The sequence below is a fragment of the Caenorhabditis briggsae genome (assembly GCF_000004555.2).
Source record: "Caenorhabditis briggsae complete genome, chrV, whole genome shotgun sequence".
In the NCBI taxonomy this organism is placed as follows: Eukaryota; Metazoa; Nematoda; class Chromadorea; order Rhabditida; family Rhabditidae; genus Caenorhabditis; species Caenorhabditis briggsae.
Window position 1 is genome coordinate 4,565,652 of NC_013488.2, and position 24,357 is coordinate 4,590,008.

The 24,357-nt window shown below is 36.6% G+C and overlaps 9 protein-coding genes across 9 annotated transcripts in view; 6 read left to right on the forward strand and 3 right to left on the reverse strand.

Annotated features, from left to right (window-relative positions):
- Positions 1 to 184: 184 nt before the first annotated feature.
- Cbr-cyp-33C4 lies at positions 185 to 1,497 on the forward strand (the record flags this gene model as incomplete). The annotated part of the gene is made up of 2 exons (XM_002635956.1): positions 185 to 666; positions 714 to 1,497. 2 exons carry the CDS (start codon positions 185 to 187, stop codon positions 1,495 to 1,497), a joined length of 1,266 nt encoding a protein of 421 aa, XP_002636002.1.
- Positions 1,498 to 1,601: 104 nt separating this feature from the next.
- On the reverse strand, positions 1,602 to 3,629 carry Cbr-nhr-182 (the record flags this gene model as incomplete). Its single annotated transcript, XM_002635955.1, has 5 exons — positions 1,602 to 1,974; positions 2,389 to 2,582; positions 2,631 to 3,049; positions 3,338 to 3,477; positions 3,538 to 3,629. 5 exons carry the CDS (start codon positions 3,627 to 3,629, stop codon positions 1,602 to 1,604), a joined length of 1,218 nt encoding a protein of 405 aa, XP_002636001.1.
- A 230-nt stretch (positions 3,630 to 3,859) lies between these two features.
- On the reverse strand, positions 3,860 to 6,702 carry CBG01234 (the record flags this gene model as incomplete). Its single annotated transcript, XM_002635954.1, has 7 exons — positions 3,860 to 4,136; positions 5,026 to 5,050; positions 5,123 to 5,391; positions 5,439 to 5,632; positions 5,878 to 6,260; positions 6,306 to 6,442; positions 6,563 to 6,702. 7 exons carry the CDS (start codon positions 6,700 to 6,702, stop codon positions 3,860 to 3,862), a joined length of 1,425 nt encoding a protein of 474 aa, XP_002636000.1.
- A 509-nt stretch (positions 6,703 to 7,211) lies between these two features.
- On the reverse strand, positions 7,212 to 9,064 carry Cbr-nhr-275 (the record flags this gene model as incomplete). Its single annotated transcript, XM_002635953.1, has 5 exons — positions 7,212 to 7,584; positions 7,631 to 7,830; positions 7,888 to 8,285; positions 8,697 to 8,833; positions 8,889 to 9,064. 5 exons carry the CDS (start codon positions 9,062 to 9,064, stop codon positions 7,212 to 7,214), a joined length of 1,284 nt encoding a protein of 427 aa, XP_002635999.1.
- Positions 9,065 to 10,525: 1,461 nt separating this feature from the next.
- Positions 10,526 to 12,230, forward strand: CBG01232 (the record flags this gene model as incomplete). The annotated part of the gene is made up of 4 exons (XM_002635952.1): positions 10,526 to 10,620; positions 10,664 to 11,234; positions 11,886 to 12,016; positions 12,065 to 12,230. The coding sequence occupies 4 exons, from the start codon at positions 10,526 to 10,528 to the stop codon at positions 12,228 to 12,230; spliced, it is 963 nt and encodes a 320-aa protein (XP_002635998.1).
- A 749-nt stretch (positions 12,231 to 12,979) lies between these two features.
- Positions 12,980 to 14,195, forward strand: CBG01231 (the record flags this gene model as incomplete). Its single annotated transcript, XM_045236950.1, has 5 exons — positions 12,980 to 13,203; positions 13,250 to 13,397; positions 13,460 to 13,813; positions 13,875 to 14,005; positions 14,048 to 14,195. 5 exons carry the CDS (start codon positions 12,980 to 12,982, stop codon positions 14,193 to 14,195), a joined length of 1,005 nt encoding a protein of 334 aa, XP_045091781.1.
- A 1,472-nt stretch (positions 14,196 to 15,667) lies between these two features.
- On the forward strand, positions 15,668 to 19,611 carry Cbr-fbxa-137 (the record flags this gene model as incomplete). The annotated part of the gene is made up of 3 exons (XM_002635950.1): positions 15,668 to 15,753; positions 16,452 to 17,082; positions 19,363 to 19,611. 3 exons carry the CDS (start codon positions 15,668 to 15,670, stop codon positions 19,609 to 19,611), a joined length of 966 nt encoding a protein of 321 aa, XP_002635996.1.
- A 472-nt stretch (positions 19,612 to 20,083) lies between these two features.
- Cbr-nhr-228 lies at positions 20,084 to 21,939 on the forward strand (the record flags this gene model as incomplete). The annotated part of the gene is made up of 7 exons (XM_045236951.1): positions 20,084 to 20,199; positions 20,253 to 20,315; positions 20,540 to 20,598; positions 20,651 to 21,039; positions 21,086 to 21,276; positions 21,323 to 21,590; positions 21,814 to 21,939. 7 exons carry the CDS (start codon positions 20,084 to 20,086, stop codon positions 21,937 to 21,939), a joined length of 1,212 nt encoding a protein of 403 aa, XP_045091780.1.
- A 243-nt stretch (positions 21,940 to 22,182) lies between these two features.
- CBG01227 overlaps positions 22,183 to 24,357 on the forward strand; it is a gene marked incomplete at both ends in the record, with an annotated part of 6,289 nt that continues 4,114 nt past the window's right edge. The window contains 3 exons of the mRNA XM_045236952.1: positions 22,183 to 22,408; positions 23,467 to 23,828; positions 23,877 to 24,067. Coding sequence (XP_045091779.1) covers positions 22,183 to 22,408; positions 23,467 to 23,828; positions 23,877 to 24,067 — 779 coding nt within the window. The remainder of the gene's footprint in view (positions 22,409 to 23,466; positions 23,829 to 23,876; positions 24,068 to 24,357) is intronic.

Here is a 24,357-nt window from a genome sequence, read left to right on the forward strand (position 1 = left end):
AAGAGATAAAGTGATGGGAAATGGCTCTAATGTCGGCTTATATACGCTCCCTATTTTCGAAATAATACGAAACTTTTCGAAAATACGACTTGGCACGGTGCCAAGAGCCATCATAACAAGTGTCTCAATACTTTTCAGCCACCCTGTATATAAAGATATCTATTCAGGTACCACCCCATACGTCATGATTGGTACTTATGACAAGATCAAGGAGACGTTCATTCGTGATGGTGACACCTATAAGGACAAATACCCACAACCGTTCAATGAGAAGTTCCGTGGAGGCACCTATGGAATAGTCGAAACCAATGGGCATCTCTGGAGCACTCACCGGCGATTCACACTTACAAACTTCCGTGACTTCGGACTTGGAAAAGACCTAATGCAACAAAAAATTCTAATTGAAGTTGAAGAAGCCTTCCGCAAGTTCGACGAACATCTTGGAGAGGAGCAAGATGTGCCAGCTGTGGTCAATAATGCTGTTGCTAGTGTCATAAACCAAATTGTTTTCGGATATCGGTTTGATGGTGAGAAGCAAGAAGAGTTCGAAAAACTCAGGGATCTTATGGAATATCAAGAAAAGGCGTTCACCACTTTCAAGGTGCATGTACAAGTTTTTGCTCCGAAAATTGGTCAGTGGCTTCCCGGAAAATCTCTGGATGATTTGTAAGTCACCCTTCTTGGTTTTCAAAACTAGTCTTAACGAATTTCAGGCTCGGCGAATGGAAGGCAAATTTCCATACATTCTTCAACACCCAAATCGAAAACCATCGTCAAAAAATTGACTTCGATTCTGAAGAAAACTTGGATTATGCTGAAGCCTATCTCAAGGAACAGAGAAAGCAGGAAGCTGCTGGAGAGTTTGAGCTTTTCTCCAACAAGCAATTGATGAATACTTGCCTAGATTTATGGTTTGCCGGATTGTCTACAACGAATACTACTCTCAATTGGATCATTTGTTACATTATGAATACCCCAGGGGTTCAGGAAAAAATGCAAGAGGAATTGGATCGAGTGGTTGGAGGTGATAGATTGGTGGCGATGTCGGATAAAAATGAGCTTTCTTACATGAACGCAGTTATCAATGAATCCCAACGATGTGCAAATATTGTCCCAATCAATTTGTTCCATGCCACCACGAAGGATACTGTAATCAATGGGTACCCAATCAAAAAGGGTACTGGAGTGATTGCTCAGATTAGTACTGTCATGCTGGACGAGGAAACGTTTCCGGATCCGTACAAATTCAATCCAGACCGGTTCATAGATGAGGATGGAAAGCTAAAGAAGGTCGAGGAACTGTGTCCATTCTCAATCGGAAAGCGGCAATGTCTAGGGGAAGGTTTGGCTAGGATGGAGTTGTTCCTTTTTATTTCAAACATGTTCAACCGGTATAAGGTCTCCCCGTCTTCCGAAGGTCCACCATCCATAGATAAGACTGAGAAGGTGGGGGTCTTCCCAAGAAAGTTCAACGCGATACTCACTAAAAGGCATTAATTCTCTTTTGTCTTTTATTTTAATCTTTTGTGACCTGTGATCTTCAATGTACATAAATATTTTTATTTGGACTCGTAATTGGTTTTTTAATGTTGATTTACAACTCATCCACAGTTACCCATGATCTCAGGATGAGAAAACGTAATATTAAAAACATCAAAAGTCATTGCCAATTTTGACTTTTCGGCTTGTCGCCGCAAATCGTGTCTCATCAGATTGCACACCTTCATCATCTTGGTCAGCCTCGCTGAGTAGTTTGGCATGTTTCGTACAATTATATAGTAATTGTGTAGTTGATTTGAGATCAGGTCTTGAAGGTAATCGGTCATTTTGGTGACGTCACCTTGGAGTTTTTTGCCAGCTTCCTGGAGACAAACTTGAAGGAGCATGAAGTTTAGCTCGGTGGTTGTTGGGTTAAGGGTTTCAAACTCTTTGGCGATTTGACGAAACGCTTCGTTATGGAAGCAATCCATGAAGCTGAAATTGAGGATTTATAGAAGCTGCAAATAAGAAATTTGGAGTTGCAATACTAGCTAGAACTCTTAGTTAAAAGAAACGATCGTATTTGCACTAATAAAAGTTCTCCTTATACATGAACTTTGAGCTCCATTACCTCGGTTCCTAGAGAGAAATCAAAAATATGTCTACTGATATAGTGTGTCTGGATATTAAGATAAATATTTTATCAGTTGACTACTTTTTGATATCTCTGATAGGAACCAAGATACTTGAGACTATACTGCACATAAAGGGTAGGCTTCCAATAGAATGAATACAGAAACTATACTTGTACGGCTTTTTCCAGAGTAGAGCAGGGACCTTCCATTACAAGTGCCCTTTTAATAACTGGTTTTTTTGCTTTTTTCGCTTTTTTGCTTCAAAACAACTTACTATGAAACTTGCTCATATGAGTAGTTGGTGAACCATGAAACATCCACTACAGTATTCTCTGAATCCAGACAGGCCTCGTCTCCAACCACAAATAAATTATCACTCTTGAACAATTTTTTCCTCCGAAACTCGGCAGTTTTTGCTAGTTTCTCGAACCTTCCGTAAGTTTGCCATATCGATTTGACCACTTCCATCTGAACGAGAAATTAAGAAATCCAGTTTTCAAAACAGTTTTCGAATACCTGAACTGTAATCGGTAACGAGTTGAATTCACTGAAATTGGTTAGCCACTCGGCGGTGTTCAACATTTCTTGCTCCCAAATCAGAAGTGTATGGTCTTTGTTCATATGAGTGATCAATTGGAGTTCCGAGGATTTCGAAATTTTCATATTTTCAAAAGCAGCGGACATTTGTTCCAGGCTATTCATTTGCGGACTGAATGGTTTCCAGCTTCCGTTTTTCAGAATTTCAGTGGCTCGATCTAACAAATGATTGCAGTCGACAACATTCTTGGCTGGCCCCGGAGATGTTGGGTCTTGAGCGTTACAGTAGATCAAAAAATTTGGACGTCCTAGGAATGTTGCAAGCGATTGGGGAATCATTAGGGGAACTTTGACAGGAACCATAGCGGTGGATATCATGTCACGATCGAGTTGGAATTCTGAAAGATCGGAATTTCAGATTTGACTTTGAAATATTGTTATAAAAAATATTTTGTATAAACTACCGTAGAAGCCAACCCCATACGTAAATATTGAGCCCAATTATTTTACTTCATCAGTTCCTCTTCATCAGTTCAAAAAAAAAATTTAAAAAGCGATCACTTAATTTTATAATTTCACTTTTTCTGACTTTTTCATGACCCAAAACGTATTTTGAAAATTAATCAAGTTCAGGAAACACATAATTTGTCTGTGAATTTTGAATATTCCAAATAAAAAAAACTCACTAGACGCATCCATGCCCCTCTCCAGACACTTCTTCATCCGACACTTTTTACACGAGAAAAATCCATTTCTATGAATTTCCAGATTCTGTCCATGAATACAATTCAAATTCAACTTCTTCTTGGGATTCAGTGTGGCTCTTCTGAAACTTTTTTTTTCGTTCAAAAATGATGCAAATTCCAACAAATTCCTAATTCTTCACCTGAAAAACGCGGCACAGGCGCGACAGCTGAGTACACCAAAGTGATTTCCGTGAGCGGTTTGTCCGCATATTTCGCAATCGGAAACGGTCATTTTCTAAATACAAATGAAATAAAATGATGACAATAAAATAGAAAAAAAATAGAACCTGGAGGGCAGGTGTATGGAGAGAGAGACCAAGTTTTCAAGAATACGCAGGATGCGAAAGTTGGAGGAAGAGAGTGTGTCTTTTGGAGAGACGCAGAGGAAGAGAATAGGGCAAATAGAGACAGAAAATGTTATTGGAGAAGAAAGAAGAGAGAGAGAGAGAGAGACCAAATAATTCATGCGAGATGATTGATGTTGATACCAAGAAACACGGGAAAAGAGATTGATTGTGAGATTGTGAGATTCTGAGATTCTGAGATTTTGAGATTCTGAGATTGTGAGATTGTGAGATTGTGAGATTCTGAGGTTCTGAGATTCTGAGATTCTGAGATTCTGAGATTCTGAGATTCTGAGATTCTGAGATTCTGAGATTCTGAGATTCTGAGATTCTGAGATTCTGAGATTCTGAGATTCTGCAATTTTGGGATTATGAGATTCTTCGATTTTGGGATTCTGAAATTCTGAGATTCTGAGATTCTGAGATTCTGAGATTCTGAGATTCTGAGATTCTGATATTCTGAGATTCTGAGATTCTGAGATTCTGCAATTTTGGGATTATGAGATTCTTCGATTTTGGGATTCTGAAATTCTAAGATTCTAAGATTCTAAGATTCTGAAATTCTGAAATTCTGAAATTCTGAAATTCTGAAATTCTGAAATTCTGAAATTCCGAACTTCTGAAGTTCTGAAAATCTGAAATTCTGAAATTCTAAGATTCTAAAATTCTGAAATTCTAAGATTCTAAAATTCTGAAATTCTGAAATTCTGAAATTCTGAAATTCTGAAATTCTGAAATTCTGAAATTCTGAAATTCTGAAATTCTGAAATTCTGAAATTCTGAAATTCTGAAATTCTGAAATTCTGAAATTCTGAAATTCTGAAATTCTGAAATTCTGAAATTCTGAAATTCTGAAATTCTGAAATTCTGAAATTCTGAAATTCTGAAATTCTGAAATTCTGAAATTCTAAAATCCTGAAATTCTGAAGTTCTGAAATTCTGAAATTCTGAAATTCTGAAATTCTAAAATCCTGAAATTTTGAAATTCTAAAATTCTGAAATTTTGAAATTCTGAGATTTAGAAGTTTTGAAATTCGAAAAAAAAGGTGAGCATTTTTTAAAATATTCTCAAATTTCGGCTTTGTCAAGAAAGCATATCATATTTCTTTTGAGACCTTTTATATTATTCCATTGTGTTTTTGTTTTCTTTTTCTTAGGAGATTTTTTTTGGAATTAGAACTCTGAGAATACAATTTTTGAATTTCAGGTTTATTTTCGTGATTCTGGCAAATGCTCTTGTCATAAAACAAAAAAAAACTTTTTTCATAATTTTTAAATTATCACATAATCTCCTCGAACATTTCAGGTTCTGAAAATATAGGACTAAAAATGTTAAATGTTCTAGCAATTTCCAATTTCTCCTTTCTTTTCCTCATCACACCAATTAGCGAATTATTGACTTTCATCATTTTCACAACTCGTTCCGAATATCGTAGCAGACCGATTTCCGTGTAATACTCATGTAAATCATCAGCCAGAATTTTCAGTAATTTTTCAGCAACTTCAGCATATTCTCCACCCAATCGTTTTGCGGCGAAGGAGAATGAAACTTGAGCCAGCATATAATTGAATTCAATATCCGTCGGGTCCAAATCCAAAATTGGTTGGATGGTGGAAAACATGTCAACGTCTCCCACACCTTCTATGAAGCTAAAAATGATGGATTCTCATTCAAATTTTCGTTTCAAAAAACTCACTAAGATATTTGCTCCAAATTATATTTTGTCATCCATTGTAGGTCAACTTTGAAATTTTTAAAATCCACAATACAGTCATAGGTAAGCAGAACGTAGTTTAGTTTCGAATTTGTTTGATTCTTCAAAAATATGGCAGTTCGGACAAGTTTTTCCAGTCGGTTCCAGATATGCCAGATGTATTTCAAGATTTTTATCTGGGAAATTACAGAAAGTTAAATGAACCTACATATAATAGACAAGACGTGAAAGTCAGATACCGTAAAGATTCCTGTAAAAGATATCAAAAACTTGGCAACAAATAAATTGTTTATCATAATATAACCAATATTTTATCAGTGTACAAACTTTTGATATCTTTTGCAGGAACCGAGATAAATTGGATCAAAATTGAAAGTTAAGAAGCCATTCTGTTAGTGTTTACGGTTTTATTGGTACTCACCTTAATCATTGGTTGAAGATTCCGAAACTCATCGAAATAGGTCAACCACCTGGTCACAAGAAGTAGATCATGCTCCCAAAGACTGAACGATTCTTGATATCCGAAACTTGGAATCAAGGTGAATGACGATTGTTGAGATTCTCGAAGTCCAGTCAAATTCATAAAACTGGACAATTTACTTAACCGATTGCGCCCAGCTAACTTTGGGCAAGTTCTCAGAATTTTTCTTGCTTTCATCAAAAGATCGGATAAATCAACGTATGTGATATTTGAAGAATTTTGCGGATCACAGAAAAGCAAAAATTCGGGTCTTCCCACAAACATGGCTATAGATGGAGTATAGTTTTTGGATGTGTTGATAGTGTCACGATTGAATTGGAAGTCTGAAAATTGCGTTTTGCGGTAGGGCTCGTTTTAAAGTGACTCACTTTTAATATCCATCCCAATCTCTTTGCATTTTTTCAGCCGGCACTTTTTACAACATGATCTTCCGTATGAGAGGATTTCACATTTTCCATCTCCCTTCCGACATTTTATGATAAAATTTGCGCCTGCTGCCACCCGTCTGAAAATGTTCAAAATTCGAAACATCAAATTAAAATTGCCCTGTTATCAATCTACTCAATTGACCTACCATACAACTCTTAAAACCTACAGTATTGACCTACCATAACATTTGACCTACCTGAAAAATGCTGCACACGCTCGACATGTTGTTGCTCCAAAATGAATACCATGGGCTTTTAGACCACAGACTTGACAAAAAACCGGAGATGTTGGGTCGGAGAGAATTTCTGTGCAATTTTCAGAAGTCGAGGCATCCATAGTTAAAACTTTTGTGAAAAATATAGTTTTGAATGGGAAAGATCGTTCAACACATGACTTAGAGAAGGAGAAATACAAAGAGAAAAGTTGATAGAGAGAAAATAGCGAGAATCGCAGAGAAATTGTGGTCTATGCCGATAAGTAAGACATAGGACACATTTCAATTGATCGGAAAAAAGTACAAACATTTTTATTTGAAAAATATAAGTTCTAAAAATGTCGTGGATCATTTGAGGTTTTGAAGGCTGATGTGAGCAACGGAAAAGTTTCCAGTGAATTCTATGAACCTGGCAAAATCTTCAAATTCTCTATTTTTGTCAATCTTCAAGTTTGTATTAGCATCGCCTTGCCTAAATTAATAAGAATTGGATTGGGCTAATGAAGTTTCAACTTCCAACCTCTGATTTTTAAATGCATGTTTCCCATTTCCAATTTCAAAAATTCTACAAACACAGAAAAAATATTTATTCTGAACCACAAATATAAGATCTTCGAATTGTTCTTTCATTTCAAAACATGTCTTTAAACATTTCAGGGTCCGAAAACTCCACATGAAAAATATCAAACGTTCTCGCAATTGCCAATTTCTCCTTTCTCTCGAACATATTCTTCATTACTAAATTATTGATTTTCATCATTTTCAAAACACGATCCGAGTATCTGGATACACTCAATTCTCTCGTATAATAATTGTGAAGATCGTCGGCAATCAATTGGAGGAATTTTTCAGCGATTTCTGATAGCTCTCCTTGCAGGTCGCGAGTGGCAAAGGAGAATGAGATCTGTGCGAGCATATAATTTATTTCCACTTCTGTAGGATCCAATTCTAGCATTGGTTGGATGGAATGAAAAGAGGACCAGTCACCAACACCTTCAATGTAGCTGGAAAAATACAAAATTAGAAGTTCCAGCCTGAATAGAAACTTACTAGGCTATTTGTTCCACACTATAATTTGACAACCATTCTATATCCAATTTCAAATCTTTCAGGTTTATTCTAACGTCGTTCGCTTGAAAAATTGGTGTTTCATCCCATGATGGTGCAGTTTTAGATTTTAAAAACATCGTTGTCCTCCCAAGTTTTTCCAAACGATTCCACACGGACCATATAGTCTTCAGAAATGTCAGCTGGAAAAATAGAAAATCAGAACTTGAAATTTAAATAAACCAGGCAAAACTGTATACCTTCAAATCTGGTTTCAAGTCCTGAAACTCATCAAAATGTGTCAACCATTTGGCTACGGTAAGTATGTCGTGCTCCCAAAAGCTCATCGTTTCTTTGAGCCCAATCGCTGTAACTTCATGAAAATCGTCGTCAGCGCTCACAGAAAATCTCTCGATATTCGACGCGGTGGAAAGTTTACGAAGACGATTTTGACCTGAAGATCTTGGTATCTTGATGTCAGACATCAAAATCTTTGTGGCTTTATCTATAATTTCAGTGAGATCGATTTTTGTGGTTATGGAGTTTCTGGCGGTTTCCGGGTCACAAAGAATGATGAATTCTGGTCTTCCAAGATACATGGCCATTGAAGGTGTGATTTGTTTAGACGTGCTGAGTGGATCACGATCGTATTGGAAATCTGAAAAAAAAATGGGGAACACTCTAATTTCCAGGCTAAGTTTGGAACTTCATTCACTTTTTTATGCCCATTTCGGGATTTCCATAATTTTAGGATTTCGGAGAATTATAAATTTTGAACCTTTGGAATTTTTGAAATTTTGGGATTTCTGAAAATTTTCGGGATTTTCGAAATTCTGGGATTATTTAAATTTTCGGAATTTTTGATGGGATTTTCGAAATTTTCTGACTTTGGAAAATTTTTGATTTTCAAATTTCGGGATTTGTTTTTCTCTAAAAAACTAAATACAGGATTTCAATTGAAAAATGTATAATTTTTAGATTTTCGAAATCTGTCAAAATTAATATATATTTTTACTAAATCAAAAAATTATCAATAGAGCGTATTTCCAACAACAACAAAAAAACTCACTTTCAATATTCATACCCATCTCTTTGCATTTTTTCAGCCGACACTTTTTGCAACACGACCTTCCATTTGATACGATCTCACATTTTCCACCTCCTTTTCGACATTTAATTACAAAATTCGCACCCGCTGCTACTCTTCTGAAAATGTTCAAAAAAATCGAAAACTGCTTCAAATTTTTGAAATTTGACCTACCTAAAAAATGCTGCACATGCTCTGCAGGTAATTGCTCCGAAGTGAAGACCATGCGCTTTTTGGCCGCAAACTTGACAGTTTTCAATTTTCCGATGAGATTCTGAAGATTCTGGAGACGATTCTCCACCAGAAGTTGAGGTAGAAGCTGGACAATATTCTGGGGATGATTCTGCCATTCTGAATTTCGAAAAAATTGAATTCAAACGAAAGAAAAGTATAAAAATGATGAATTTGGCTGCCTGGGGGGGGGGGGCTGTGAGGTAGTACAATAAGATTAGAGATTCGTCAGAAATGGAGAATCAGAGTGCATGAGAAATAGTGAGAAGGGGAGACAGTGCGTGTCGGGAGAGGGCGCAGAGAAAGTGTGTTTTATGCCGAGGGACACGGAACCAAGGTTTGTTTTATTAGTGCATGGGTGGTTCTCAGAATAGTGACTAAGATTTGATATTCTTTTGAATATTCTGAACTCACAAAGATCACTAATTTCTCTCACCAATTTTTTTATTTTTCTCATCGTGAAAATCATTTGTAGTCGTATTACTACCCGGGTTGCATGTTTGTTGTTGTTATTAATGAATCACAGGAAATTTAAAAATAAAAAAAGGAAGTTTATACTCCGGTGAAGAATTATGACCAGAGATCTAGCACATTTTCAATACTCTGAAAATAGATCAGAAATTTAACAGTTTGTTTTTGCAAAATTTCATCTTGATGAGATATGTAGTTTGTAACCAGAAAAAAGGCAAAAATCCCAATATTTCGAAATGCAAAATTATCCAAAATCAGAAAATTCGAAAAACGCAAGGATGTTGAAAATTACAAAACTTTGAAAATTCACAGAAATTCAAAAATGCAAAATTTCTCAAGATCATAAAAACCCCAAAATTTTTCAAAATTCAAAGTTTTCCGAAATCACATAATTTAAAAAATCTCAAAATTTCAAAAAATTCACAGAAATAAGTTGTTCAAAATTTAAATACCACAAAAAATTCAATAATCCCAACATTTCAGTTTCAAATTTTCCGAAATCACATAATTTCGAAAATCCCAAAAATTTCAAAATACCCAAAAATTTTAACTCAATAACTTTCAGAAATTCCAAAGTTTCAAAAACCCACAAATTTTAGCAAATCCCAAAGTTCAATTTCAAAAACTTTTCATAACTTCAAAACACCCAAAATTTCAGAAATACCGCAAACTTCGAATATCCCAATTTTTCGAAATCTATGTTTCCAAAATCATAAAAAGAAATCAGAAATTCAAAAAATCCCCAAATTTCAGCGAATTCGAAAGTTTCGGAAACCGCAAAATTTGTCAAAATCACAAAATTAAAAAAAAAAAAACTAACTATGAGAATTGAGAAAACGCCAAAAACATCGGAAATCCGAAAAATTTCAAAAATCTAAAAAATTTCGATATATCTTTTTGTGATATCTTTTTTCTAACCATCCTTGGAAAACATTTTTTGAATCCCTTCAACACATTTATTTTCTTTCTTCTCGATAGAGCAAACTTTCTTTTCTTTATCTCCAAAGATAATTTGTCATTTTACATGACTTTGCCAGTCTCCCTTTCTTTTTCTTTTTCTTTTTCCTTTTTTTCTTTTTTTTACAATTTCCAAGTTTTCAGCACCCAAAATGTCCCAACAAATTTATAAGGCTCTACCAATTTGGCAAGAAATTCCAGAAAAATTTAAAGTGAAGATTGTGAATCTTTTAGATTTCGAGTCAAGGTCTTGTTTCCAGGATTTTCTCTTCAAAAAAAAATATTTTCAGGTTTTGCCTTCGCCAGTGTTCAGTTTCTGATAAGGAGCTGGTCGATAAATGCCAAATTATCATAAAATCAATATTCGTTGTCAATACACGTGATGATGAGATCAGCGTTGTTATCAGAGTTAAACATCCAAGGGCCTATTATTTTCATGCACTTCCAAAGACTACAAGTATGTCATGTGTTTATAAATTCACAAGAATTCCGAATGTGAAAGTTCTTAAATTTGGAATTGAATACAAGATTTTGCCATTGTTTCTGGAAAAATTGAGCGAAGACAACAAGACGAAAATGAACATTGAGATGGTGCATTTTCAAGGAGGCGATCATGCAGTGGACCGTTCGGTAATAGAATTCTTGGGTCATTTGGGAACTAATTGTAAGAAGTTCGTTTTCGACGGAATCTGTGATTCTGAAATGATGGAAAAATTGGGGAAAATGGCTCAATGGAAAAATGCAACAGGAATCTGCTTTCCGCATTGGAACATTCTGAAACTGACGCATTTTTTACATTGCAACTCGTTAAGGCTGGCAATGAAGGAGTTTGATTCGAAAGACGCGAAAATGCTGATTGAGGTGATTTTTTGAATTTTTGGGGTGTGTGTGTGTGGGTGTGTGTGGGTGTGTGTGGGTGTGTGTGGGTGTGTGTGGGTGTGTGTGGGTGTGTGTGGGTGTGTGTGGGTGTGTGTGGGTGTGTGTGGGTGTGTGTGTGTGTGGGTGTGTGTGTGGGTGTGTGTGTGGGTGTGTGTGTGGGTGTGTGTGTGGGTGTGTGTGTGTGTGTGTGTGTGGGTGTGTGTGTGGGTGTGTGTGGGTGTGTGTGGGTGTGTGTGGGTGTGTGTGGGTGTGTGGGTGAATGAGGCTCTGACGGGCAGATGACGAGCAGGCAGATAACTTGTCTCCGAAACGAGATATTCAGACAGTTTTGGTACCACATGATAGATCTCGACAGGGCTCAAAACGTCTATATCATTTCAGTTTGATTCCGGTCCATTAACATGCCGCGGGCCGGGATAGAATGGCGAAAAACCCTATTTTGGCCAAATTTGTCATTCTAGCCCGACCCGCTGCATGTCAATGAACCGGAATCCGGCTGAAATGATATAGACGTGATGGGCCCTGTCGAGATCTATCGTTTGGTACCAAAACTGTCTGTATATCTCGTTTTGGATACAAATTATCTGCCTGCCATCTGCCCGGGCCGGCCCGTTTGCAACTATGCTTTTTCAGACATTCATCCACAAAAAAGTCTTCAAGTACGACTCTACCTTTTTTCAAATTTACATCGAAACTTCTATGAACATTGAGGAAGTCTTGCTGGAAAATGACGACGACCTTAAACCCAAGTTAACCAACGCTAAGTGAGTTTTAAGACTAAATTTTGAAGATACTATAAGTTAAATTTTCAGTGAGGACAATTATCCGAGTATTCGGTTTCAAACATTTAAACTAGCCAATGATTTTCCGGATGATTTGGTTCTTGTGGTTAAGGCTGCACCGCACATGTTAACAGGATCCGTCTGTCGGCTAGGAGCACATCTTGCTGACGACTTTATGGATTCTCCTTATCTTTGAATCGGAAGTCTTGACATAAGTTCTTTGGAGAGTTGCCCGGTGCAGTTACCCCTGCTACCCTCCAACCCCTTCAAAAGGTTCCTTCTACCCACGCAACGACACTCCGCTATCCCGCCTCCGCGCGCGCACACTTTGAATTAGTTTGGAGTGATTGCGAGCTTTTGCTCTGGCTCGTAGTTTTCTAGAGACTCTTCTAAGGATTTTAAGTGAGTTTGCTTAAATTCTAAGCTTTAATTTTGTTTTTTTCTAACTTTGCTTATAATAAATCGTTATTTTCATACTTCTTGTTGATTTTCTTCTATTTTTATTCACAGGAACCTGATACCCCGGACATACCGCTTGCAATTTGGGGGCCGAACCGTTTTTTTTATTGGTTATCCATCTTTTCGTCTTTTTCGTTGTTTTCGCAGTGGTTTTTTTTTCATGTACCACTTCTTCAAAATGTTTGTTTCATGTATGAAATTTGTTTAGACGGAAAAAATGATTTCTCAAGAATGCGTCCTTCTTTCTTTCACAGAACATCATTTGCCCCCAAGCCATCAATACATTCTTTGAAACAATAAAAGTGCGCGGGAACCCCATTCAAAATAATAGGTATTCATCAGTGAACCGGTTGAGCCACGCCCACCTAAAAGTGACCTGAAAACTGAATAAAAGGGTTGGGAATTTTTTGAAGATCTTGTGAATTTTAAACTCTTGTTTTTTTTTCAAAAAAATATCCCAACATTCAGATATTCCAGGGTCCGAAAATGTCTACGAGGGTTTTTAGAGGTTCAGTAGGAAGTCTGGACGCTTTGAGTTTGGAAGATGTTGAAGAATTTCAAGAAAACGTAACTCCCAAATCTGATGAGGTTCCAGCTGTCCAACCACATCTTTTTGTTCAATTTCGCCATCCGGATGAACCTGTCACTTGGCAAACCACCCCTAATGAGATGAAAATTGTGATTGTGAAGTTCCTCGACTATCGATCTAGGTATCGTGATACCCCTTTTCTAGAAGAAATGAAAAAAACATTTTAGACAATCCCTCCGTCGTGTCTCTCGATCTGACAAACTCCTAGTGGATAATACCAAATTCCACGTCCATCCTTCGTCATCAAAGCTACCGTACTTCCCAACTTCATCTTCATTTGTTCACTTCCCAAGAATTTCGTCTTCCGGTCGTATAGTACCCAAGAACTCCCTTACAGGTTTATAAAAGCTGTGAAGATCCCAAATTTAAAAATTGAGAGGTTGGAAATTGATCAAGGAGCAATTGTGGATCTCACTGAACAATTGAAACAGACCAAACAGAGGATTACGATTAGAACTGAACTTTTTCATCTTCAAGGGAGTCCAACTTATCCTGTTGGGATCTTAGTTGTTGATTTTTTGGAGTTTCTGGATGTCAAAGATGTTCTTATTGATGGGCATTGCCCTCTAATAATTTTTGAATTGATGATTGATCTGGACCAATGGAAAAAATCTAGATCAATTACGTTCAATCATTTTAATGATCTACCAATCAACCCATTTTTACATGTGAATATTTTAAGACTGAGTTTAGAGGAAATATCAATTGAGGACGCTAGGAAAGTTATCAAGGTAAGTTAGACCCTTTTGGATTTTAGGATCCCCCAGAAATTAAAAAAATTCCATATTCCAGGTATTTGTTAACAAGAAAATCCTGAAAGCAGGAACAATATCCTTCTACATCAAGACTAAAGAACCAATCAAATTCTGGAAATTTCTCGATCATACAGATTACGAATTGAGCCAGAAACTGGCAACCCACGGGTAAGCCAAAAGAAAAAAGTGCAACTAGATATAAATTTTCAGAGCACTTCCCAGTGTTCAAGTGCTCATAATGCCAAATTCCGATAGTTTGGTGTTTCCCGTGATGGCAAAAGAGAAACTGTTTTGTGGATGTGCTTGCAAAATGGATGATAATCTTGTGGAGAATTTTAAAGAAACCCTGGGTTTATGAGATTGTTTTCTTTGCATTTTTTAGTGAATGAAACCATTTTAAAAATTAAGAAATTTTTAAAATAGACGAGACTGAATAGTTCTTTTTGGGAATTCCGGTGTATTTTGTGCCGTGAAGGTGTACAGCTCATATATGAAATCGATCGGCCGCACAACTTGTGCCATCGTAGCTCAGCTGGTAGCGACGCGGCATATTCAAAAGTGGGCTTATATTCAAAAAAATTCGAGATTCACAGAAGATTTTCGAACAAACACAAAACAAGGTTTTTGTCATGCGCTTTCAAAAATACAGTACTCTTTTTTAGTTTCATTATTTCTAGAAGTTTTAAAGTTTTCATTTTCCGGAAAGCATATTTTCCCAGGAATTCTCGTCAGTTTGGAAATTTCGAAACTTTTCGATGTTTACACTTTTCACATTGTCATGTGATACCGTGCTCCTACGATATGTCGGCCATCATTAGTTCAACTCTACAGCTCTACGCTCAATCTCAAAGCCCAAGCACATAGCTCACCTGATTTACAGTTTCCGAGACACTTGAACTTTTTTCAACGTGTTGTGCGGCTGAAATCTGTTTTCAGATCCAATATTTGCAAAAATGACTTAAGCAAACAGAAGACTCGGCCCTTTTCATTGAAACCGTCGATTTCTGAATTACACTTTTTCAGTCTACACGCACTTATAATATACTCTTATCAAAACGCTCGATGATTTTTCGAACTGATGAACCACAAAAAAACTTGGCACGCCTTTTTTTTTCTTACCTCAAACTTTTTTGTGTTCAATGCGTGTACCGTTTCAACCCGACATCACTGTTCTGTCCTTCAATAAATCACCACTCCGTTTCGTTTCCACTTTTTCGCTTCTTTTTTTTTTTAATCGAACAACCGTCCTATCTCTCCTTTTAGATCACTTTTTCCAATTAGGTCTGATAGAAACCGGCGCAAATTTAGAGAACTGGTTCCAATTTTTTTTTTACTAAACTAGACAAAATACTGTGTGTCCAGAGAAATTATGAGCGTTTTTTTCTTCTTTTTTTTTCCTTTATAGACTTTTTTCTCGTTGAAAAGTAGATTAGAGAACTGAACCAACTTTCGGTTTCGTCACAAGGTCATAGAGTACAAACAAGAGAACATCAGGACGAAAAAGGAATGGGTATATAAATTGAAGGGTGAGAGGTCAGGAAATCAAATATTTAGAATCACAGGCCCATGACTGGTTCTCAGTTGTTAATTAGACTAATTAGAGCTAATTAGCTTTTAGCTACCCCCTACCTGGGACAGGTATCCTTCTGACTCATTTACCGCGCAACGACCAGGTCATTAATTTTATCAGCCGGGTGTCCTCCTCTCCTTGATTTATGTATGCGCTCCTTCTATCTTCCGACTAAACGATTTTTTCTCATTCTCCCACGAATTTGCTTCCAATGTTTTCCAGATAGAAATACGAAAGTCTTTGAACTGTGATTCAATATTATGGAAAACGGGAAGATCGTAACTTGGCAAGACCTTCCGATGAGATTCAAAGTAGACGTCGCGACATTGTTGGATCGAGATTCCAGGTGAGTTTGGGGGATTTCAAACCCTTTCAAAGGTCACAAGGATTTAAGGAATATTACAGGCTTGATGGTTTCACAGATCTCACAATCAGGATCTTTCACATTTAAGAATTCCTTGGGAGTTAAAAAAAGGCATGGTTTTCCAGAACCTAATAATCAGAAGGTTGCGTTAGGTTTTATAGATTCATAGTGTTTCTTAAATATTGTGGATTCCATTACTGAAAGTGTCCCATGAATCCAAGGGTGGTATCAATTCTAAATCCACTGGATGCACGGGTCCTGTGAGCATAAGGGCCCCATAAATCTATATGTCCTAACATCCAAGAATACCATAAATCCAGAGTTCTATGAATCTATATGTTTAATAAATTCAAAGGTATCGTCAATTCTTAGGTCCCATGAATCCAAGGGTCTCATGAACATGAAAATACCATGGATCCAAGGGTACCATAAATCTAAGAGTCTCTTGAATCTTTAAGTCTAATGAATCCAAGGATACCATCAATTTTATGGTCCCATGGATACAAGTACACCATGACTACACGAATCCGCTCAAGGGTACCATCAATTCTAAGGTACCATTAATCGAATGGTACCATGAATCATAAAGTCACATAGGTTGAAGGATACCATGAATACTAGGGTGGCCCTTCAGATCCTATATATCCCGCGCGAATGTTAAATTTTACGAATTTTTCCAGACTCGCCTTCCAACTCACCTCCAGAGCCGAAAACGACATTGTTTCTCGTTGCCCAATCAATCTAAAATCACTTTCCATATCGAGCTTCTACTGTGGCAAACGTCCTATTCCAGAGAAACAACAATTCTCCTTCCGATACTGCGTCCAACTCCCCAATGACCGAGTAGCTGTCACTGAAAAACGTTACATCAGAGACAGGGCCGTAGAAGAATTTGTACGGATTTTCAAGCACAAAAAGACCACGGTCAAGACATTGAGACTGACTGCCGGAAGAAGAATGGATGACTTTTTGAAGAACGCTGTCACAGGAATTGTCTTATTGAAGAAGGAACAGTGCCCGAAGTTTGTTATCCGTGTGACCGAAATTGATTTTCATGGAAACTTGGTGGCCGAATTTTGTGAACTTCTTCCATTCTTTGACACTTCTATTCTGATGTCCATCAAAATTGAAGGGTACGACATTGAACCAGAGGTGGTGAGCATGTTGGTGGCCACGGAGCAGTTCAAGAAGGCTAAAAAAGTTTCCATCATGCCGCTGGTGTCAGTTCCAATTGACAACTTCCTTCATTTGAATACTTTCGAAGTGAAATTGGCGTCTGCAAAGCCGGAAGAGGTTGTGAAAGTTGTTAAGGTAGGTTAGATTTGAATTAGAAAAAAATAGTTGTGTCTTTCAGAAATTCCAAACCGAACCTCTGCCTTTGGACAGTTTTTTCGCAATTATGGCTGAGCGAGAATTGATGAAAACTTCTTAGTGGGACTTTTCGAAAAAATGAAGTTGCCAGAAAAATCGAGATATTCTATGTGAGTGAAAAATCCTAAAATTTATTTCTAAAATCTAAGACTCTGAGATTGCAAGATCTTTCCAGCTCCACCCATGACTATAACCATGTATCGAAACATGCGATACCATCAAGCGACAACGTCTTCATCCTCAAAGTTGACGCTCAATCAATTTACGGCGTTATTGTCTCTTGTGATGCTTTGAAACGCTTGAAAATGGATGTCGCTGTTTATCTGAATCTCCGTGAATTTGGTTTCAATTTTACTGATTTATAATTTAACTTATCTATGCTCTAGTTTTAAATATATATAGATCATGTTGCCCATAAATTAATTTTTTTGAATAATACAAAATATTGCTAACAGGGATCAATTTTTCGGAAAAATATTTCAGATTTCAGATTTCAGATTTCCCCATAACTCCGAATTACAAATTGCGAATCAACACTTTCAAATCTCCATTTCAGAATTCCGATTTTTGTATTCCAAAATTAAACATTTACTAATGTTGACACAAGAAGGATGAATCTTGTAGTATGCAAACAGGAAAACCGAAAAAAGATAAGGAAATTTGTATAAAGTGTTATTTGTCATCAAATTTGTCAGAATTCGAAATTCCGCAAAAAACTGAAAATGGAGTTTTGGTCAAAGTTACCTGCTATTTTCAAAAAAGATGTGATTGGAAACTTAGATTATAAATCAAGGTAATTTGTTTTTCAATTCAATCTTCAAAAAATAACTATAGATGTCGTTTACGAAAATGCTCAAAATCGGAGAAAAATCTAGTGAATAGTTGTCCGGTTATTCTGGATTCTGTGAAATTGGAACCAAGAATTGGAAACCAAATTTATTTCTCTATTGAGCAAAATGGGATTCTTCTCAACGACAAGGCAAGCGAGCCGAAATTGGTTATTCAGGATTTTCTGCTGATTTTCAAAAATCGAAAATCGGAAGTGAAGTTTTTGACGGTGGATCATTATAACTTTCAGAGACAACCAGGTTTTTTTTGAAATTTATTTACTTTTTCGTTTTCAAAAAATAATTCCAGACGTCATCAACAATCTTGTTTCTTGCTTGTTATCTGATGGAAATAATTTGAAGCTCAAGATTCAAAAATTAAAATTTCAATATGGAGAAATTGATGATAAAAGCCTTCTGAGCTTTGTGAAAGCTATGGATTCCAAAACGTTCGATTCATTGGCCATTAGAAAATTTCCAATCAAGACCCAAGCGGTTTTAGATGAATTAGTTGCTACTGAGCAATGGAAAACTTTAAAGGAGCTTCGAATTGATGAGAAAATTTCAATTCCTATCTACATTTTTTTACATCTCGAAAGCTTCAGTTTATCTTACTATTCAATGAATTCAGCAGATGTATGGAAGTGTATTGAGGTGATTTTCAATTTTTCAGAATGCTCAAAAAATATGAATTCCAGAAATTTCGATTCACTAAGCGACCTATTTTTTCATTTTTCGAAATTTTCGTAACCCGAGAATTTTCGATATTTGATATCCTATCCCATTTTGATGTTCGTCCGGAAAACGAACCTATTGGCCCTGAATAGTGGGATTTCAAAATTTAAAATTAAATTTTTTCAATTTTTCAGTGTTAATAACGCTGCTCAACATACACAGGTTTTCGAATTGTCCTGGTCCAACGAACAATTATTTGTTATGAAAATTGGGAAACGATTTTTGAGAGGAGCAATTTGTCGAAAAGATTTTTTACATAAAGATTATGAAAAACTGGAGGATTTGTGATGTTTTTTGGTTGTGAATGAAGTTTTTTTTTGAACTTAAAATGTGAATGATCTCTCAGAATTTCAAAGTTTTGGAATTTTCCGAGTTCTGAAGAGATATATCACAGAAACTCATAATCTCATAATCTGGGAATTCTAAAATTTCAGAAAAAAGAGAAATCTAAGGATCTGAGAAACTCAAAATTTCAACTGCTAGCAAATCTGAATTTTTGAATTACCGAAATTCCGAATTTCTAAACTTCTGTATTTCAGGATGTCTGAATTTCTAATTTTACGAATTCCTAATTTTTGAATTTTTGAATTTCATAATTCTAGAATTTCAACTCGGAGGAATTCAGAACTTAAAAAATTTTAGAATTTCAGAATTTCAGAATCTCGGAATCTCAGAATCTCAGAATCTCAGAATCTCAGAATCACAGAATCTCAGAATCTCAGAATCTCAGAATCTCAGAATCTCAGAATCTCAGAATCTCAGAATCACAGAATCTCAGAATCTCAGAATCTCAGAATCGCAGAATCTCAGAATCTCAGAATCTCAGAATCTCAGAATCTCAGAATCTCAGAATCTCAGAATCTCAGAATCTCAGAATCTCAGAATCTCAGAATCACAGAATCTTTGAATCTCAGAACCTTAGAATCTCACAAACACAGAACTTCGGAATCCAAAAATTTCTGTCTGCTAGAATTTTCGAACTTTGAATTTCAAAATTTCCGAACATCTAGTTTTAAGAATTTCAGCGTTTCAAAATCGCAGATTATTAGGATTCCAGGACTTCAGAATTTCATAAATTCAGAATTACAGAATATCAGAATCTAAGGATAAACATATATCAGAATCTTCACTCTCTGTTTTTATTCCACACTTCTTCTTTAAAAAAACTAGTCCCCCAGTTGCACTTTTCTCTTCCATCTCCTCAATTCGTCATCTTTTCATTGTCATGCTTTTTTGTCGTTTTCTCTGTCGTCTCCCTGGCAAATTGTCTTCTCACAATCTGCGTCTCTTTTTTTTCTCTCTATTTTCCCAATTCCGCCCGAGAACAAACAGAATTTTGGCATCGAATATCACCCATTATTTCACTTTTCCTATAAAAAATGATGGACGTTGTTTCCACTTCAACATCTCCATTTGCATGTAAAGTTTGTAATCAAGCCGCACATGGAAATCATTTTGGAGTGATCAGTTGTCGAGCGTGTGCTGCGTTTTTCAGGTCAGCGGTTGTTGTTCTCGGAAAATATAAGTCAAGAAATTCAGCGATTTCAGAAGATCAGCATCGTCGAAATGGAGCAAAATGAGCTGTCGTGGAGGATCGTGTGATCAGGAGACGTGAGTTTAGAAATGAAAAGAATATGTATTCAAATAATGATGCAAAACGTTTTTTTTCAACATTTCATAAATTTTTGTTATCATAGTCCTAAAAATCTCGAAAATTTGAAAAATTGAGATTTTTTTAATTGTTGAGAAACTGAAATACTTGAACTTTCAAATGTTTCGATTTCAACATTTCTGAAAAAATTTTCTTAAAAATAATTGAATTTACGGATTTTCAGCTATTCCTGTAAACCGTGTCGTCTACAGAAATGCAGAGACGCTGGAATGGATACCACTAGTAAGTTTATTAGGTTTTTTTCTGGTAAAATAGACAATGTGCCAAATTTCAGAATTCCAATACAACCGAGAAATCATTCCCCAAGTCGGCCAATTCACTCTCCCACCACCATCCATTGAATCCTATGTGGGTCGGCCAGAATTTCTTCTATTCTGTGATACCGATGCCCCAAACGCAAAAGTCCTAATTGACGTGAGATATCTTCTGGAAGAGGCAGGACGAATTCTGAATTACGGTCCTGAAAGTCCAGTTTTCGCTGAAAACCAATTGAAAAAGTTCACTCAAGGCTTCAAATTCATTCGACTCAATATGGAAAATCTCCAAAAAGTCGAGTACGCAGATCAAAAAGAATTAATGGAGATGTGGGAATATTACTTTCTATTGGTAACCAAGTGGTTAATGTATTTCGACGAGTTTCAGAAGCTCAATCGACATTTTCAGGTATTTAAGGGATACCGTACTTTAAAATAGTTATGCTGATTTTTAGATGACTCTCCTACAATCCATCTGGCATGTCTTTCAAAAGTTACACAAATATGTTGGCACTATGGCGTATCACAAAATGTATCCTTATGCGAAGAAATCCAATGTGATCATCAAGAATGTGTTCATGGATATGGAAAATGTTACGATTGATACAGAATGGATGAGTGATTATCCAAAAGAGCATGTAATGAGGTACGAATTGGTGAAAAAACTTCAAATAACTCAAAAATCGTTTCAGATACCTCATGGTCCAAACCTGTCACGATTTTGACATTCTGGCTGCATTACAAGAACTCGAACCTACAGAAGAGGAATATACTTTTCTATTCGCTCATCTATGCTTCCAATATGCCGGCAAAAGATACCAAGGAGACATTCTAAGAGTCACCGATTCATTTTTAGAGATCTTATCGAACGATTTGCATCATTATTATGTGGAAGAGCAAAACCGACCGAGATACTTTTTGCGACTGGCCAAACTCATGAAAATCAATAACGCTATTCAGGTGAGAGGGCATAACTACGCAGTTGTTGGCCTACAGTATAGGATAAAAATCTATCAAATTTTGACTTTTCAAGTAAAAAATTGTCAGCTTTGAAATCATGTATAATAAAAAGAATGCGGAGTTTTGAGATTTGTCTGAAAATTTTAGAGTATAATAAACAAAACAATACCTTCATTTTTGTAATTGACTATTTTTCTGTAAAAATACAACAAAGCGAGTTAAGCGGTCAAATTTTTTTCAGAAAGCAATCTGGGAGAGCCGCCCAAAAATGGAGCTGGGTCGAGTGTTCAACGTGCTCAAAATTGAATTCTCGCACCCGGAAATGTTTGAGGATTCTGGATTTTACTAATATTCCGATAACTTTTGAATTGTAAATTTTGTATATTTCCAGATCTCATTTTGTACATACATACTCGCTTTTTTTCCAAATATTGAACTCAAATAAAATTTCTACTGTACACTTTTGATACATTTTCAAAGCAGTTATATTTCTCATCATTTTTTGTCAGCTCTATTTCTAGGAATTTGAAAAACGGACACTTTTTTTTAGAAATGGCTTAAAATTCCTGCAAAATTTGTCTCCGGAAATCTCATGGAACACATTTTGAAGTCAGGTCGTGTCGAGCCTGCGCAGCCTTTTTCAGGTGCGTTCGCACTTGGGTTCACGCGAGGGGGTCAGAAAGCGCGCCCCAGTTCATGTGAGTGTTTTGAAAATCGCAGTTTTGTGGAAACATGTTTTTTACAGAGGTTCCCAGCGACGGTGCGAAGATTCGAACGTTTCTATACGGACCACGAGCCGACGATCAAGCTTCGTTTTGGTTTTCCGTCTTCGTAAAGGAATCATCGATTTATCGCTCCGTCAGCTCGCTCAGAAGTACAGCAGAATGGGCTACCATCGTTTCCCACCACGTGCCATCAACTGCAGGAATAAGAAGTGCGGACACTCGAACGATCTCCGCATCAAGAAGAAGCTGAAGTAATCTTCGTTCGCCTTCGTTCATCTGTCAATAAATCTGTGATTTTAAAACGAAGCGAAGGATATCACTTCGATGGTGGATGTGAGTAAACTTTGATGAGCCATTATAACCCTGACATAACATTTGGATAAAATTTGTAGGAATACTATCTCATATATATTTCGGATGTCATGTCCTTAGGTGATATTGAATGCATTGAGGTTCTTCCATAATTATTAATTGTTCATTAGAAGCAATTCAATAATTCGTTCTATTTTCAGAGCAACCAGAATCCGGTATCCGATTGCGAAGACAACAACGACACAAGCTGTGCACATGAGAAGTCGGATGGATCATCGTGAGAAGTCGCATGGATCAAATGGGTTTAATAATAATTGTTATCTCTCTTGTTATATGTCATGAATTTCAATAAATGGTCATATATTGCCTTGCCCTTCCTCGGGCAATTTAGGGAGAACAGCAACATAAATGGAGCAGTATTCGCCGAAAAAAAAAACGAATTCATAGCCTTCTGTATCGTTAAAAAAACATTAGAAACAACCACGTGAAATCCACGTGTCATTTTGAATTAGTTAATTTCGGCTGGCCTACGAGTTAGCTGGGGCGAGCTTTCTGACCCCCTCGCCTGAACCCACGTGCGTTCGGACAGCTTTTTTGGCGCGAAATTTAAAATTTTCAGAAGATATGCAAATTCCGAATTTATAAATGTAAAATGCTGTAGGAGGCCTGGAAATAATGAAAAGTAAATTTAAACATTTTTGGATTAAATTTTAAAATTGTTTCGATTTTTCTTTCAGATGTCTGTGTAGACCATGTCGGCTTCGGAAGTGTCTAAAATTTGGAATGACAACTAAAAGTTTGTTTTTTTTTTCAATTTTTTTGAACATTGATTTTCCTAGAATTCCAATATGGAAATCAATTGATTCCGACAAGTCCATCTTCCTACCTTGGCCGCCCGGAATTTTTGATGTTCTGTGATCCCAGACCTTCTAATTTGATAACATTCATTGATGTACACAAATTGATATCTGAAGCGTTACGTCTTCTAAATTCCGGATGCGAATCTCCATTAATCGCGGAGACTCAGTTAGAGAAGTTGAGTCTTGGCGTTAATTTTCTGAAACTGGACTCTGAAAATATGAAATTTTTCCGAAAATTCGGGCGGGTCGAATTCATAGATGTCGTTGAGTATTATTTCATATCAGTGATAAAATGGATAATGCGTTTTGACAAGTTTCAGCTTTTGGAAAGAGATGTTCAGGTATGCTACCGTGTAGCTGGGAAAGGAAACTGAATTGTTGGATTCCAGATGAAACTTCTGAATTCCATTTGGCACGTCTTCATGAAGTTCCACACTTGCTCATCAACCGCAACATTTCGAAGAGTGTACAAAAACTCAAAACCTTATAAGAAATTCTTTCGGAATGTTTGTATGGACAAGGATCGCGCAAGTTTTGATACCACATGGATTAGCGATCTGCCAAAGGAATATGCTAGTATGTGAGTATCAGGGTTTTGTAAGATTTCGAATTTTGGGAAGTATCCTATTGTCTTTGCCATTGAATCCTATGTGGGTCGGCCAGAATTTCTTCTATTCTGTGATACCGATGCCCCAAACGCAAAAGTCCTAATTGACGTGAGATATCTTCTGGAAGAGGCAGGACGAATTCTGAATTACGGTCCTGAAAGTCCAGTTTTCGCTGAAAACCAATTGAAAAAGTTCACTCAAGGCTTCAAATTCATTCGACTCAATATGGAAAATCTCCAAAAAGTCGAGTACGCAGATCAAA